This window comes from Trichoderma ghanense, assembly GCF_004382785.1.
Source record: "Trichoderma ghanense strain CCMA-1212 chromosome Unknown scaffold_1, whole genome shotgun sequence".
In the NCBI taxonomy this organism is placed as follows: domain Eukaryota; kingdom Fungi; phylum Ascomycota; class Sordariomycetes; order Hypocreales; family Hypocreaceae; genus Trichoderma; species Trichoderma ghanense.
The window spans coordinates 389,090-401,572 of record NW_027395664.1 but is presented as its reverse complement, the minus strand read 5'-3'; the positions used below and the strand labels follow the sequence as shown (position 1 = coordinate 401,572).

Below are 12,483 nucleotides of genomic sequence, written 5' to 3'. Positions count from 1 at the left end.
TTCCGAAGCGACGTGCTGAGGGCTTGTCGAGTCAAGGCGGTGAATGACTCTCACGTTGAACCTCTCGGAGATGCATCTTCATGGCCCTATCCGCTACCAAACCCACATCAAGTTGCTGTTGGTCAGCCAGGAAAACCTCAAGTCCAACGTTACATATCACTTTTCCCCAGGTTCAGGTTCATACCACGACTTCCTTGCTACTCATACATACCTTGGTAAGGAAAGCCGTCATCAGAAAACGTTTCTTCATATGGGTCATAGTTATGGGAGACGGAAACTCACATTGCAAGCTTGTATACTGTTCAGTTGCTAGATCCATCATGCTTTGGAAGAAGACATGGAGTAAGTCAGCGGACGTCGAATTGACTGTTCAATTACAACAGGACCAACAGACATCGGATAGTCTGCTAATAAGTAAAACAGAACCACTGCGAGCATTAGGCTAAAGGACTTATAGGTGGATAGCGGGCTATGGACATCTACCGGCTTGTTCCTGTTCCTGACGGGGGTCTCCAAGCAGAGTAGATATATCGCCCGTATCTGGTTTACCATTGGACCAACTAATGGGATCGACAAGGTATCGAACAAGGGTCAACCAACGGTTCCTGCGTGCCGTCTTTCCCGCGAAGCCGTGCTTTTCATACAGATTGTGGGTGCAGTCCTCAAATGCCCCTGATGGGAAGCGCCTTTTGCATGCAGCACGAAATTACCTACCGCATGTGATGACCGCAACCCGCCAACTCGAACGACACGATCGTGTCGATGAGACGACTCGAGAATGATTGTTTCTTCTTCCTCCTCGTCCCTCTGTCCTCCCGCCTCAAAGAAAGTCCTTTCGCTCCCTTTGGCATCCAGCTGCCCAGTGCAGGCTACTCGCCAACTCGTCTTTCCATTTCCCTCCCCTCCAGGCTTTCTCATCATCCGACATGGGCCCTTCCAGTCATGCCCACCTCGCTTTGGCTGTGGTGATGACCGGCTTGATGACTGCAATGGGCGATGCTTCTCTTCCCGACTTTCCTGCCGCCTTCGAAGTGGACTTACTAATCCCTCACAACACAACTTACGCTCCCAGCCCGCTGATGCCCATCGTGTTTGGGGTGCAGAATCCGATTCTGTCCAAGTCGTTGCAGGCCGTAATCAGATGGGACTTGTGGGAGGGAAACAACCAGAGATCGCCGGGCTCTATTGGCGGCGGCCACCTCGATGTCGACATCGACGTGTACAGCGAGCCCCAGCCGTCCAACGACCCTCTCCTGGTCAGCGCTTCTGTAAACACCGTTGCCTACCCGGACGGCGTTTGGACCCTTGCCTGGAGCCTGGAGTACACCAACTGCTCTCAATACACGACGCGCAGCGAAACCTTCTATACCGTCTTCACCGTGAGCAAGTCTGGACAGGCACCTGACCTCGAGGCGGCCACATCCGCCGACGTGTGCGGCAGCGCGCAAGCCCTGGCATTCAACTTCACCTCTTGGAGCCAAGTCGGATGTGGCATGCCCGGGCCCAGTCCGACCACGAACCCGTGCGCGGCGACAATCGATTCTGCGGCCGCGGCCAGCCTATCCGCCTTTGCCCGAGAAACAGGCTATGTGTGCTCTTCAAACTCAAACCTCACCTGTCCGACTTCGTTTCCCGCTTCGGGCAGCCCTCGCGTGGCAGCGGCGCCGACATTGCTTGCGCTGCTGGCTGCACTGGCAGCCCTGATCCCTCCTGAGATGAGTGTGCATGCATGACTTTCATCTAAAGTGCGGGTTTCCCCCCTCTTCTTTTCGATAGATAGCAGTTAGCTGGCCTTGATGTTTTGCTTTTGGCCGTTTTGCTATTCTTTTAATCTCAGACTTTTAACGGCGTGCACATTACAAGCGAGATCTGCAGACTGAATCTTGCAGTGTTTTTTCATGTTCATTACTCACCTATCTTGAATTAAGCACCTATATAAGCGTAAATAATGCATCAGCAGATCCTACAAAGTCTTTCGTACGATCGGTAAAACTGTTTAGGAAAGGATTTTCAAGGCATTCCCTACAGTAGATCCACGACAGGGTCTATCGAGGGTCCTTTACATCTAGCTTAACAGCTGAACAGACGTCACTTCATTTCACTACCGTCCTTATTTCCGCCAACAGTCAATCTCTTAATGTGCCGAGGCATGCTTTCAGTGCAAGTTTGTAAAGCCGCTTGCAGTAGAGAGTTAAGGTGGCGATGCCTCATCATTGCTCTGCCAAACGCATCAAGAACAGGACCAAAAAGAACTTCTAATAATCGTCCATGAATGCTACACCTAGAGCCTCTTGATAACCTACTAGTCTCTACCATGAGTTGCCATGAAGTCTTCTACCTAGGTATTGCAAATCACCAGATTCAACCGCCTCATCGCAGTCTTGATCTGTTATTGTACATTGAACAGCATTCCTCGTGGAGCTTCTAGAGCACAGCGATGGCAGTACCCCATCTCGTTTCTCACAGCATGTAATAAAGCCCATTAATGTGAAAATTGACAGCGCCACAGAATGCAACGCTCGATGCCACGCCACCAGGACTGGACGATCTCATCGCAGGATCCGTCAACACGTGCATCGCCAACGGCAACACCAACAGGGGCCCCCCGGCCAACCCGCAGAACCAGCAGACTCTACAAGACTTCTCTCCTCGGTCACCTTATAGTGAGGCAGCATGGCAACCGCATCATCAGGCTTCCGAGACCAGAAGAGCAGGGGTTTCGAGTGATATCCAATAACGTGACCTTGATCTGCTGTCACAAAGCCCCAGCGTCAACATCTGCTGGATTCACATGTCCCAAGCAAGCAAAAAAGGCCAACGCCCTGAGGCTAATTCATTGTTTTGTTCTTTGTCGTCTATATGTCGCCCTGCAGTAAATCCATGTATTGCCTCTCATTGCTCGCGCCAAAATGATGATGCCAAGGAAACAGACAGCATGTCTGTTTCCTCCATGTTGTTTTTGTCTCCTTTTCGGTTCCTTGACGCAGAACACACGCAGAATTGGATGTGCCACCCAGCGCCTTCCGAGCCACAGCGGGTTATCCCGCCTGATCCCCAAGTGCTCCTGGCAACAGAGCCGACAGACTCCATCAATTTCCGGCATGTGTTCTGCCTTGGTGGAGTTGATCAAGTTCCACGATGCTTCAAATTCTCCCGCATTTCTTCACAAATCCCGCGTTCTCTCAATCTGGCGCAAGCGATCGATGAAGCCAGGTCCAAATAGTCTATATGCCAGTACAGCTCCGAAAGTTGTCGATTAGCTGGCAATGTTGTAGATGCTATGGTTCTGTCAATAACATGCCCCGCTGCAAAAAGGTCATATCAGTCACTTACTTGATATCCTCCCGGTACGACGGGCTCTCGACGCCGTTTCTGGTCCCGTTGCCCTGTGCCCCGGTTTGGCCGGCAGCCACATTGACAACGCCGCCGTTGGCAATCAGCATGGCTTCCGAGCAGTTGGCCGTTTTGCGCTTCTTGTTCTTGCCTCGAAGCTGGCTAATGTGCTCAAAGTAGCCTTCGGGCACCTCGGTGATGTACTTGCCGGAGAAGACTCCGACCTCGAACTCCTTGACCTCGCTTCCTTCTCCAGCCGCTTCGACGCAGGCCGCCTTGAGGTCGTCCAAGCTCTGGAAAATCACCTTGTCCGCCTGGATGTTCTCGGCCACTTGTTCGGTGGTTCTGTTGTATGCCACAAGTTCTACGGGACGCTGGTCAGCAGGCTGCAGTAGCCATGAGCGTTTCATGGGATGTTTCTTACCGTCAGGGTCCGCGAGGTCGATTCCGTACTGTGAAAGTCGCACTAGGTTAACACAACCCGAGACAGAGTCGAATCTTAAGACTTACGATGTGCTGGTTCATGATCTCAGGAGAGCATGAGACAACGTAGACGCGAGTTGCTCCAGCTTCTCTGGCCATTTGGACCTAATGTCAAACATTAGCCACAAGATGAACGGTTGGAGCACGCAGTAGCAGAAGCTATTCGTGGTTCAAGCTTCACGTACAATCTCACGCGACGTGTTTCCTCGCACGATGGAGTCGTCCACGATGCAAATCGCCTTTCCGTCGAACTCGGATTCGATGGGGGAGAGCTTTCGACGAATGCCCTTCTTTCGCGCCTCCTGGCCTGGAAGCAGTTTAGTATTTCAATCTCGAAGTTTTTTTCATTACGGGAGAGGGGCTTAACGTACCAGGCAAGATGAAAGTGCGGAAGACAAAACTGAAGTTAGCTCTTGATGCTCGTACTGCCGTGCGAGAGGATCTTACCATAGCGATTCTTCACGAAAGCGTTTGAGTAGGGACGATCAAGACAACTTGCCAGAGTAGCCGCGGCCGTGTTACTAGTCTGATTGGCAGGTGAGTACGAGATCGGAGAGACTGGACCTTCGCTGGCAGCTGTATGCAGGCTAAAGTAATCCTCACCTCTGGAACCGGGATGACTGGAATTGCAAATGTTAGCATGATTCATCAGCATTTTCAAGGGCCTCAGCTACGTACCAACATCAATCTCCGCAATCTCCTTTTCAGTCAGAACCTCCCTCATTTTCTTGGCCAACTTAACACCCATGTTTTGCCGGCTGCGGTGCACAGAGATGCCGTCGATGCAGCTATCAGGTCGAGCGAGGTAGACGTATTCGAACACGTCAGGGGTATACGATCTCGGCTCCACGATCTGGCGGAAGTGGACAGTGCCGTTCTTCTGGCAGAAGACGGCTTGGCCGGGCTTGATGTCTATGATGTCGGTGAAACCAAGCTGTCGGAGAGCAACGGATTCCGAGGCGAGGAAGTAATCCTTGGCTCCAGGCAGGGTCTGGGAGGGTCGAGAGCCGAAGCAGAGAGGTCGAATGCCGTTTGCGTCTCTGTAATCAATCGAGTGTCAAAACTGGATCCAATTTCTTGACATGGTGTCAAAGCAACGTACCTGAAGCCCAGAATGCCAAAACCAGTGACCATGGCAGTGCAGGCATAAGCTCCCTGGCATTTGGCATACACGTCACGCAGAGAGGTGAAGATGTCGTCGACATTTACTCGAGCTTTGCCGAGCTCATTAAGCGAGTGTGCAAAAACGTTGAGCCTGTGGCTTCAAAGTCAGAAACTGCCCCAAGAGTGGCATCCAACCAGCGCATGATTATAAAGGCGTAGAGACGCACAGGAGCTCGGAGTCAGAGTCCGAGTTGATGTGTCGGCGGGCCTCGCTGTCGAGGAACTCGCGAAGGTAGTCGGGGTTGATGAGGTTGCCGTTGACGCTGATGGACAGGCCGAAGGGCGAGTTTACGTAGAGCGGCTGCGCTTCAGATCTATCGTTTTGTATCAGCATCTGCTCGGGGCATCGATCGAGTAACGAGGGCATCACATACGCAGACGAAGTGCCGGCGGTGGGATAGCGGACGTGGGCAATGCCGAAAGCACCAGGCAGCTGCTCGAGGAGAGCGAACCCATCAAACTCGGAAAAGACCTTTTGCGCCATGCCCAAGCCTTTCCGCTGGTAGACCCGGCCTCCGTTACAGACCGAGATACCGGCAGCATCCTGGCCTCGCTATTTTTTGTTTCGTCCCTATTAGCTTCGAGCAAACAGGCATGGCCACGGACAGGAGTCAAAACTTGCGTGTTGGAGGTAGAAGAGACTCTCGTGCAGCTCGATGGCAGCCGTAGTGGCCTCCGGGTCGCCGAGCTAGATTTCAGAAGTTGTCCAGAGTTAGCAGAGATCCTTGCCAGCGTTGCAGCGGGATTCCCTCTGGAGGAGACGAACCATCAAGCCAGTGACGCCACACATTTTGACGACTGTTCACGACGGATTTGACGGAATAAAAACAGTCGTGAGCCTCAGCTGTTGACAATCAGCACGACAACGCAGGGACGCGCTGCAGAGACGCAATGGACGCTCGTGGTGACGCAGGTTGCGGCGCAAAACGTCTCGAGGGGAGGCAAGTTTTGGCGCAGAGAGTCAAGTTTCGCGATTTGGATTTTTTTTTTAAACCCCGCAGGATCTGCCAGACTAGATCCATTAAACGGCCTGCAAGGGAACGTGGGGTTCACATTGGATACCTAGTACTACTAGGTAAGGTCGGTACAGGGAATATCTTCCCCCCCCAACAGCTCTGGATGCTTGGTGCCAGGCCGTGCACTTGTGCTTGCTTTGTCCAAGCATTGGCATGGATAGTTGTTGATCTTAATTGTAAACTTTCTTGTCACTACCTTTATTGCTGCTTTCTAACTTCTATTTCAGTCACTAGAAACTGTTGGAATCTCAGGGACGATGCTTCGTAGCTCAAGCAGTGCGGAAAAAGTGGCAAAAACACTGGCCTCCGATTTCGTCGTCCTCGCTGAAGAGAACAGTGGAGACGTTGGAGAGATAACAGACAGACGGTGAACCAGGCTGATGAATGGACAGCCACAGGTTCATCGAACGCACCTAATACGCATCATCACAGCGATAGTCTTGCTGTAAATGCAGGCAAACGGCTAGATGCAGCGCGCTTGACATGCCTCGTGTAAGTGCTTGCTTCCGTGATGCATCTAGGATGTCATGCCTGTACAGTTGTTGCAGGGATCATCTCCTGCGTTACACTTGTCCACGACCCAATCATGGCGGCCCTTGACTCTTCGACTGGCCGTCTCACGGCTGCAACAAGATCAATACGCACTCGGCTCTGTGTAATGCGACATGCCGAGAAGCCTCAGACCCAATCTGACCTTGACTTACTCTACCAAATACAGTATTAAGGGTCACCAGTGGCTCCAGTCTCGATAACTGTTGATTTTCAGTCATCAATAGTATACCGAGTCCTCGGGTTATCATCACTCCATTTAATGCTCGCAGCAGATTGAGTTCTCCAGATTGTTCACACAGTCCTACCCAGTGCTCATAGATGCTGTAATATCTCGTTTCCTCATCCATTACTGGCCGTCCAGCAATCTCTGTCCATTGCAGCACATGCTATCAGCTTCAGATCAGCTCAGCCCCACCAACATCAAATCGACAACACCTCGACATTTTCTGCCCCACCTCCAAGCAAGAGCTGCAACTATTCCGCGCCTTTTCCATCTCCAAAACAACATATTGAGCTCCCTCTCCCAGGCACCCAAGAAGCTGGACTTTGTTGCCTCCATCACGGCATCATGGTCAACGGAAAAGTCCTCCTCGTTGCCGGGTCAGACCCTTCAGGGGGGGCGTAAGTGCATTTTGCCGGCTCCAGGCAGTTCACTCAGCACAGACACATACAGCCTCATTACAAGCTCATATCATCACAACTTCACTTCTCTCTCACGACCCACCGCCACAGCCCCTCGCAAAGAAAAAGGAACTGTCCATATACCTACTTTGCTCTTCACTAACGCAAATGCCACAGTGGCCTAGAAGCAGACCAAAAAGTCCTCGCCGCACATGGCTGCTACGCAATGACCTCCACCACGGCGCTGACCATCCAAAACACCAAAGGCGTCACCGGCGTCCACGTCATACCGTCTGAAGTCGTTGGGAAGCAAATCGAAGCCTGTCTCGAAGACATCGGTGCCGACGTCATCAAAACAGGTGAATCCCCATCACATTGGCACCTCTCATGTCCACCGCTAACCAGCTACATCAAGGGATGCTGGCATCCGCCGAAACAATCCAAGTCATTGCTCAAATGATCACCAAATACAAAGTTCCAGCTCTAGTAGTCGACCCGGTAAGCCAAATCTCGTAGCCCACAACACGAAATGGAAAGCTGACAAGCAAATCCCCCCCCTCCGCAGGTCATGGTCTCAACATCAGGAGCCCAGCTCCTCCCCCATGAAGCCATCGCCCAACTAACCCAACACCTCCTCCCTCACACCACCGTCCTCACGCCCAACATCCCAGAAGCCACTCTCCTCTTGTCGCAGAATGGCTACGATGCCGGAGAGATACAGTCAGTTGCCGACGTCGAAGCCATGGGACGCAAGATCCAGGAGCTAGGGCCGAAATGGGTCCTCGTCAAGGGCGGCCACATGCCTTTCCGAAAAGACTTGACAGTCGCAAAGACGAATGAAGAAAAAGAAGTGGTCGTCGACGTCCTGATTGGGCCAGAGGAGGCGGTAGTTCGGATCGAGAGCCCATATCAGGAGAGCACGAGCACTCACGGAACGGGCTGCTCTCTAGCTTGTCAGTACCATTTCTCTCTCAGGGACAAATGTCTGCGGGAAGGTGCTAATTGTTATGCAGCGGCTATTTCAGCTCGTCTTGCGCAAGGCGCCGATGTTCCCACAGCTGTCCGTGGTGCTTGTCGCTACATAGAAGCAGGCATCAAGACGGCTCCTGAGATTGGAAATGGACACGGACCGCTTGACCACTTTCACTCGACACACGTTCTTCCTTTCTCACCGTGAGTATTATCCAACACCCCTCTCTCTTCTTACCTTGAGGATTCTTTGCTAACGCTGATGATGTTGATAGAGGATACTTTGTCGAATACCTGCTCGAACACCCCGCCGTACGCGATGTCTGGAACGAGTTCCTCTACCATCCCTTCGTCATGGCCCTGGGTAACGGCACACTACCGCTCGAGTCATTCAAAGGATACATCGTCCAAGACTATCTTTACTTGGTAAATATCTCACTTACCATTGCTCATTGTCCCGGATATGGCTAACAGAACCCCAAAGGTTCACTTCTCAAGAGCAAATGCTCTAGCAGCATACAAAGCCAAGTCCATCGGCGACATATCAAGGGTCCGTCCACCCACTCTTCTCCCCCAAAACAAGCCTCATCCTAACACCCACCCAGTCCAACGAAATCATCAGGCACATCATCCACGAAATGAAGCTCCACATAAACTACTGCAACTCCTTTGGCATATCCAAATCTGAAATCGAAGCCACCCAAGAACTCCAAGGCAAGTTCATTCCTTTTCCCTCACTCTTCCCCGCCCTTCTCCAAAATTCCTCCTCGTTGCTTTCCTCCACCTTTCTTGAAAGATGCTCACATGAAAGTCTCATTGACAGCCTGCACCGCATACACCCGCTACGCCCTCGACGTCGGCCAAAGCGAAGACTGGCTCGCCCTCCAAATGGCCCTCGCCCCATGCCTCCTCGGCTACGGCGCCGTCGCAAAGATGCTCCACGCCCACACCGACACCGTCCGCGAGGGCAACACCTACTGGGCCTGGATCGAGAATTACAAGGCCGATGATTATGTTGAAGCCGTGAGACTAGGAAGCGGTACGTAATTATCACGCTCTTGCCCTCGGGACAGGAGAACAAGGCTAGCTGACTTATTGTTGGTCGCAATAGAACTCATCGAGAAGAATATCCGACTGCAATCACCCAGCAGAATAGAAGAGCTCATCAAGATCTTCGTCCATGCAACAAGAGTATGCTTCGCAACCCTTGCCCCTCGACTTCTTCCTAGACTCACTCGGCTAACAAAGTGGACGTCACACGACAGATGGAAATCGGCTTCTGGGAAATGTTCCCCTACGAATAAAGACGTGAAATAGAGAGAAAGCAGATAAAGGGATGGGCACAAGACAGAGAAAGAGGACAAATAGACGAAAGATGGACTTGCAGCCTTCTATATTGAGTTTGGCGGTTGTAGAAACAGATGGAGAAGTAGACTATGAGAGGCAGTATACTTGAAATGACTGGATAAGCCATACCAGCTTCGACACCGGGCGAGCCATTCCACTCTCTTCCCATTAGTGTCGAGAGGACTCCTCTTCCAGCCCCTTCCCTTGCACCTTTTGCTCCCTCACTCTTCTCCATCCCATCCCACTTTTTCTATCCTGTTCCCACACACACAATCTCATCTCCATCAACTCCATTCTCTAGACCTGCACCCCCATTACGCCGTCTCCTTCCCTCCCTTCTTGTCCTTCCACATAGAAGATTCAACTCGCCTCGGCTCCTGCTCATCAGGCATCATCAAATCAAAACCCTGCTCCATAACAACATCAGGCAGAGCAGGAATTCCATTCTCCTCGCTCGGCACGGCCACCTTCGCCCGATGCGACTGCTGGTGGCGGACCCAAGCGGAAACGGGACGGAAGTGAGGGCGCGAGTCATCGGACACGCTCGTGTAGACGGTGTCTCTGCTGCCGGCCGACTGGCTGGCCAAGCTCACCCTCTCGGAGCCCCTGACGGCAACGAGGTTCACGTGGGAGTCGACAACGCTGGGGTGACCCGACTTCATCGCAACGGCAGCAGTAGGGGGCATGATGATGATGTCGCCGTCACCAAAGCCCGAGGAAAGGGACGAGAGGTCGCTCATGTTGGTGTTGCGGCGCAGAGGCGTCTGAAGGGACTTGTTGTGCAAGCTTGCGGCCACGCTCTTCCTCGCATTCTCCAGATGAGCGGCTGCTGCCGCCTGCCTGTCCGAGACGGTTGGCGAGCTGGCGCTCGTGGTTGGTGACATGACAGAGGCTGGCATCGGCGGCAACGGTGGGATTTTCTCTGACATGACCGAGTTGTGGGCGAGACTTGCGGCCGGGGACAAAGGCAGCGGCGGCGCCTTTTCACCGGCCGGCAGCATGATGTCCGACCACGTCGAGTCGTGCCTCGGCTTACGGAACACCATGCCATACGGGTTCACCATGACGCGCGAGAGCGTCGTTCTTCTCTTGCCCCGGTTGGCCTTGGAGTCCGACGCCTCCAGCACGGGGGATTTATCGCGGTCATATACAGTCCCATCGTCGAGACTGCTCCAGCCACTGGCACCGGGCATGATGCGATCTTTGAAGGATGAGAACTTGTCGCTGACTTTGCTGGAGACGCGTCGAGTGCCGTCGGCGAGGTTGTTGCCTGAGGGGAAGTTGGGCGGCCAAACGGGCTTTGAGCTAGGCTTACGCTTGACGCGGCGGAAGAACCAAACCATGGCCAGGAGGACAACGACGAAGCCTGCATTGAATGATGAGTAAGTTCAATACATCATCCCAAAATGGACCTCTGGCTCAGATATATGTGCTCACCGATGGTTGCAATTGCAATGGCGGCCTTTTCGCCGCCTGTTGTTCCGCTAGAAGTGGTCACAGGCCCTTGTTCTTGATCAGCCGCCGCTATTCCACTTGCTTTTGGAATGCCCGTCATCGTGGCCGTATTGATCCCAGTAATTCCCGCTTTTTGATTCGGCAAGATCGAGGATGTAATAACGGGTCGAGTTGCCGTCGAAGAAGTAGTCGATGATTTGCTCAACTTGCCGGCAGATGGCTTGCGAATGTCTTCCTCATCCTCATCGTCGCTCTCGACATCATCTCCGTCCTCATCTTCGCTATCACTATCGGAGTCAACGTCCGTGGCCTTGGGCAGGGCAGCGCTGAGGGTAGTCCTTCGAGGGCGTACAGATGCCGACTGAAAGTTTCCAGCTATCCCCGTGGCCGTGCCTTTTGGAAGGATGGAGCCCAAAGTATAGACGGGCCTCTTGGAAGTCGACGTGGGGGTCGGCTTTGAGGCTGGTCTGGAAATTGTCTTGAAAGACGGCTTGGGAGGCGGAGCGGCAGCAGGGGCAGCGACGGAGTCCGTCTCTTGGATGGGCACAAGAGTAGCGATTGGGCCTCCCACTGCCGAGTCCGAAGGTTGCATATAGGGAGGAGGGAGGTAAGGAAGAGAGATGAGAGGCAGAGACTCGGGAGTGCCATCCGTATCCGCATCCACTTCTTTGCCCCGGCCCAGCAGTTCCACGAGGGCTCTCTTCAGCTGTCCTTCATTATCGACACCATCGCTAGCCACATCCTGAACGTGCCGAGTATCGTTGTCGAGTTCGCGTTCAGTGTCGACCCTGAGAATCGAGAGTCTTTTCTCCGGCTTCGTGGTCGGCGCCATGGTTCACTAAGGTAGCCAAAGTCGTTTCTCTCTCTGGCCTTTTTTTTTTTTTGATCGTGTAGCACCGTTGTTATAGTCCAGCTTCAATCAACGTGCTCTCATTCATCACAATGTGCAAATTAAACCGTCTGGAAAATAGACCACCGGAATGAAAAAGAATACAGAGAAGAGCAAAGACAAGAAAATGAAAGGGAAAGGAAACAAGAATTATGAGCCACACCCGTGCAAGAAACCAGTTCTGCACAATTAACACGGAATCTCAAAAGAACACACCCTTCCCCATATCAAGAAAGGAAGAAGGAAAAAGAAACAAAGAAACAAAAGAAAGAAGTGAAGAAAAAAAGCCAAGCCACCTCTTTCAAAGAAGAGGAAGAAGAGAAGGAAGACAAAACGTGGGGATAAAGCTAATAAGTTACCGCTTGACCTTCCGGATCTTCAAATCATACCAAGTCAAGAGGGATTAGCTCAGACTCGGAGAGACTGTTGAGAAACACCGCTTCGAACAGAATGCCTGAAGCCAATCAGCTCAGCCCGGATTCGTCACATGTTGTCGATCATGTCTATCGTGCGCCGGCCCCTCACGTTTGGGTTCGGGGACAAGCTCCAATGCTGGCCTCACTAGGGTAGCGGAGGCTCCCATGTCGAACATCGAACAACCAGGTTGCGGGAGCGTCGAGTGTCAGGAGCCAATAGGAGATGCCTTAGTCGGAT

General features: G+C 52.6%; 4 protein-coding genes across 4 annotated transcripts; 2 read left to right on the top strand and 2 right to left on the bottom strand.

Annotated features, from left to right (window-relative positions):
• Positions 1 to 926: 926 nt before the first annotated feature.
• CCMA1212_001480 (uncharacterized protein) lies at positions 927 to 1,733 on the top strand (the record flags this gene model as incomplete). The annotated part of the gene is made up of 1 exon (XM_073698904.1): positions 927 to 1,733. One exon carries the CDS (start codon positions 927 to 929, stop codon positions 1,731 to 1,733), a length of 807 nt encoding a protein of 268 aa, XP_073562471.1.
• A 1,523-nt stretch (positions 1,734 to 3,256) lies between these two features.
• CCMA1212_001479 (Amidophosphoribosyltransferase) lies at positions 3,257 to 5,770 on the bottom strand (the record flags this gene model as incomplete). Its single annotated transcript, XM_073698903.1, has 13 exons — positions 3,257 to 3,278; positions 3,334 to 3,697; positions 3,758 to 3,785; positions 3,844 to 3,921; positions 4,002 to 4,123; positions 4,264 to 4,342; positions 4,420 to 4,436; positions 4,495 to 4,856; positions 4,919 to 5,071; positions 5,148 to 5,294; positions 5,355 to 5,529; positions 5,599 to 5,668; positions 5,747 to 5,770. The coding sequence occupies 13 exons, from the start codon at positions 5,768 to 5,770 to the stop codon at positions 3,257 to 3,259; spliced, it is 1,641 nt and encodes a 546-aa protein (XP_073561933.1).
• A 709-nt stretch (positions 5,771 to 6,479) lies between these two features.
• On the top strand, positions 6,480 to 9,442 carry CCMA1212_001478 (uncharacterized protein; the record flags this gene model as incomplete). Its single annotated transcript, XM_073698902.1, has 11 exons — positions 6,480 to 6,488; positions 7,076 to 7,169; positions 7,355 to 7,528; positions 7,585 to 7,667; positions 7,735 to 8,122; positions 8,183 to 8,342; positions 8,414 to 8,564; positions 8,623 to 8,692; positions 8,962 to 9,177; positions 9,250 to 9,329; positions 9,404 to 9,442. The coding sequence occupies 11 exons, from the start codon at positions 6,480 to 6,482 to the stop codon at positions 9,440 to 9,442; spliced, it is 1,464 nt and encodes a 487-aa protein (XP_073561932.1).
• A 357-nt stretch (positions 9,443 to 9,799) lies between these two features.
• CCMA1212_001477 (uncharacterized protein) lies at positions 9,800 to 11,772 on the bottom strand (the record flags this gene model as incomplete). Its single annotated transcript, XM_073698901.1, has 2 exons — positions 9,800 to 10,851; positions 10,923 to 11,772. 2 exons carry the CDS (start codon positions 11,770 to 11,772, stop codon positions 9,800 to 9,802), a joined length of 1,902 nt encoding a protein of 633 aa, XP_073561925.1.
• Between the last annotated feature and the right edge of the window lie 711 nt (positions 11,773 to 12,483).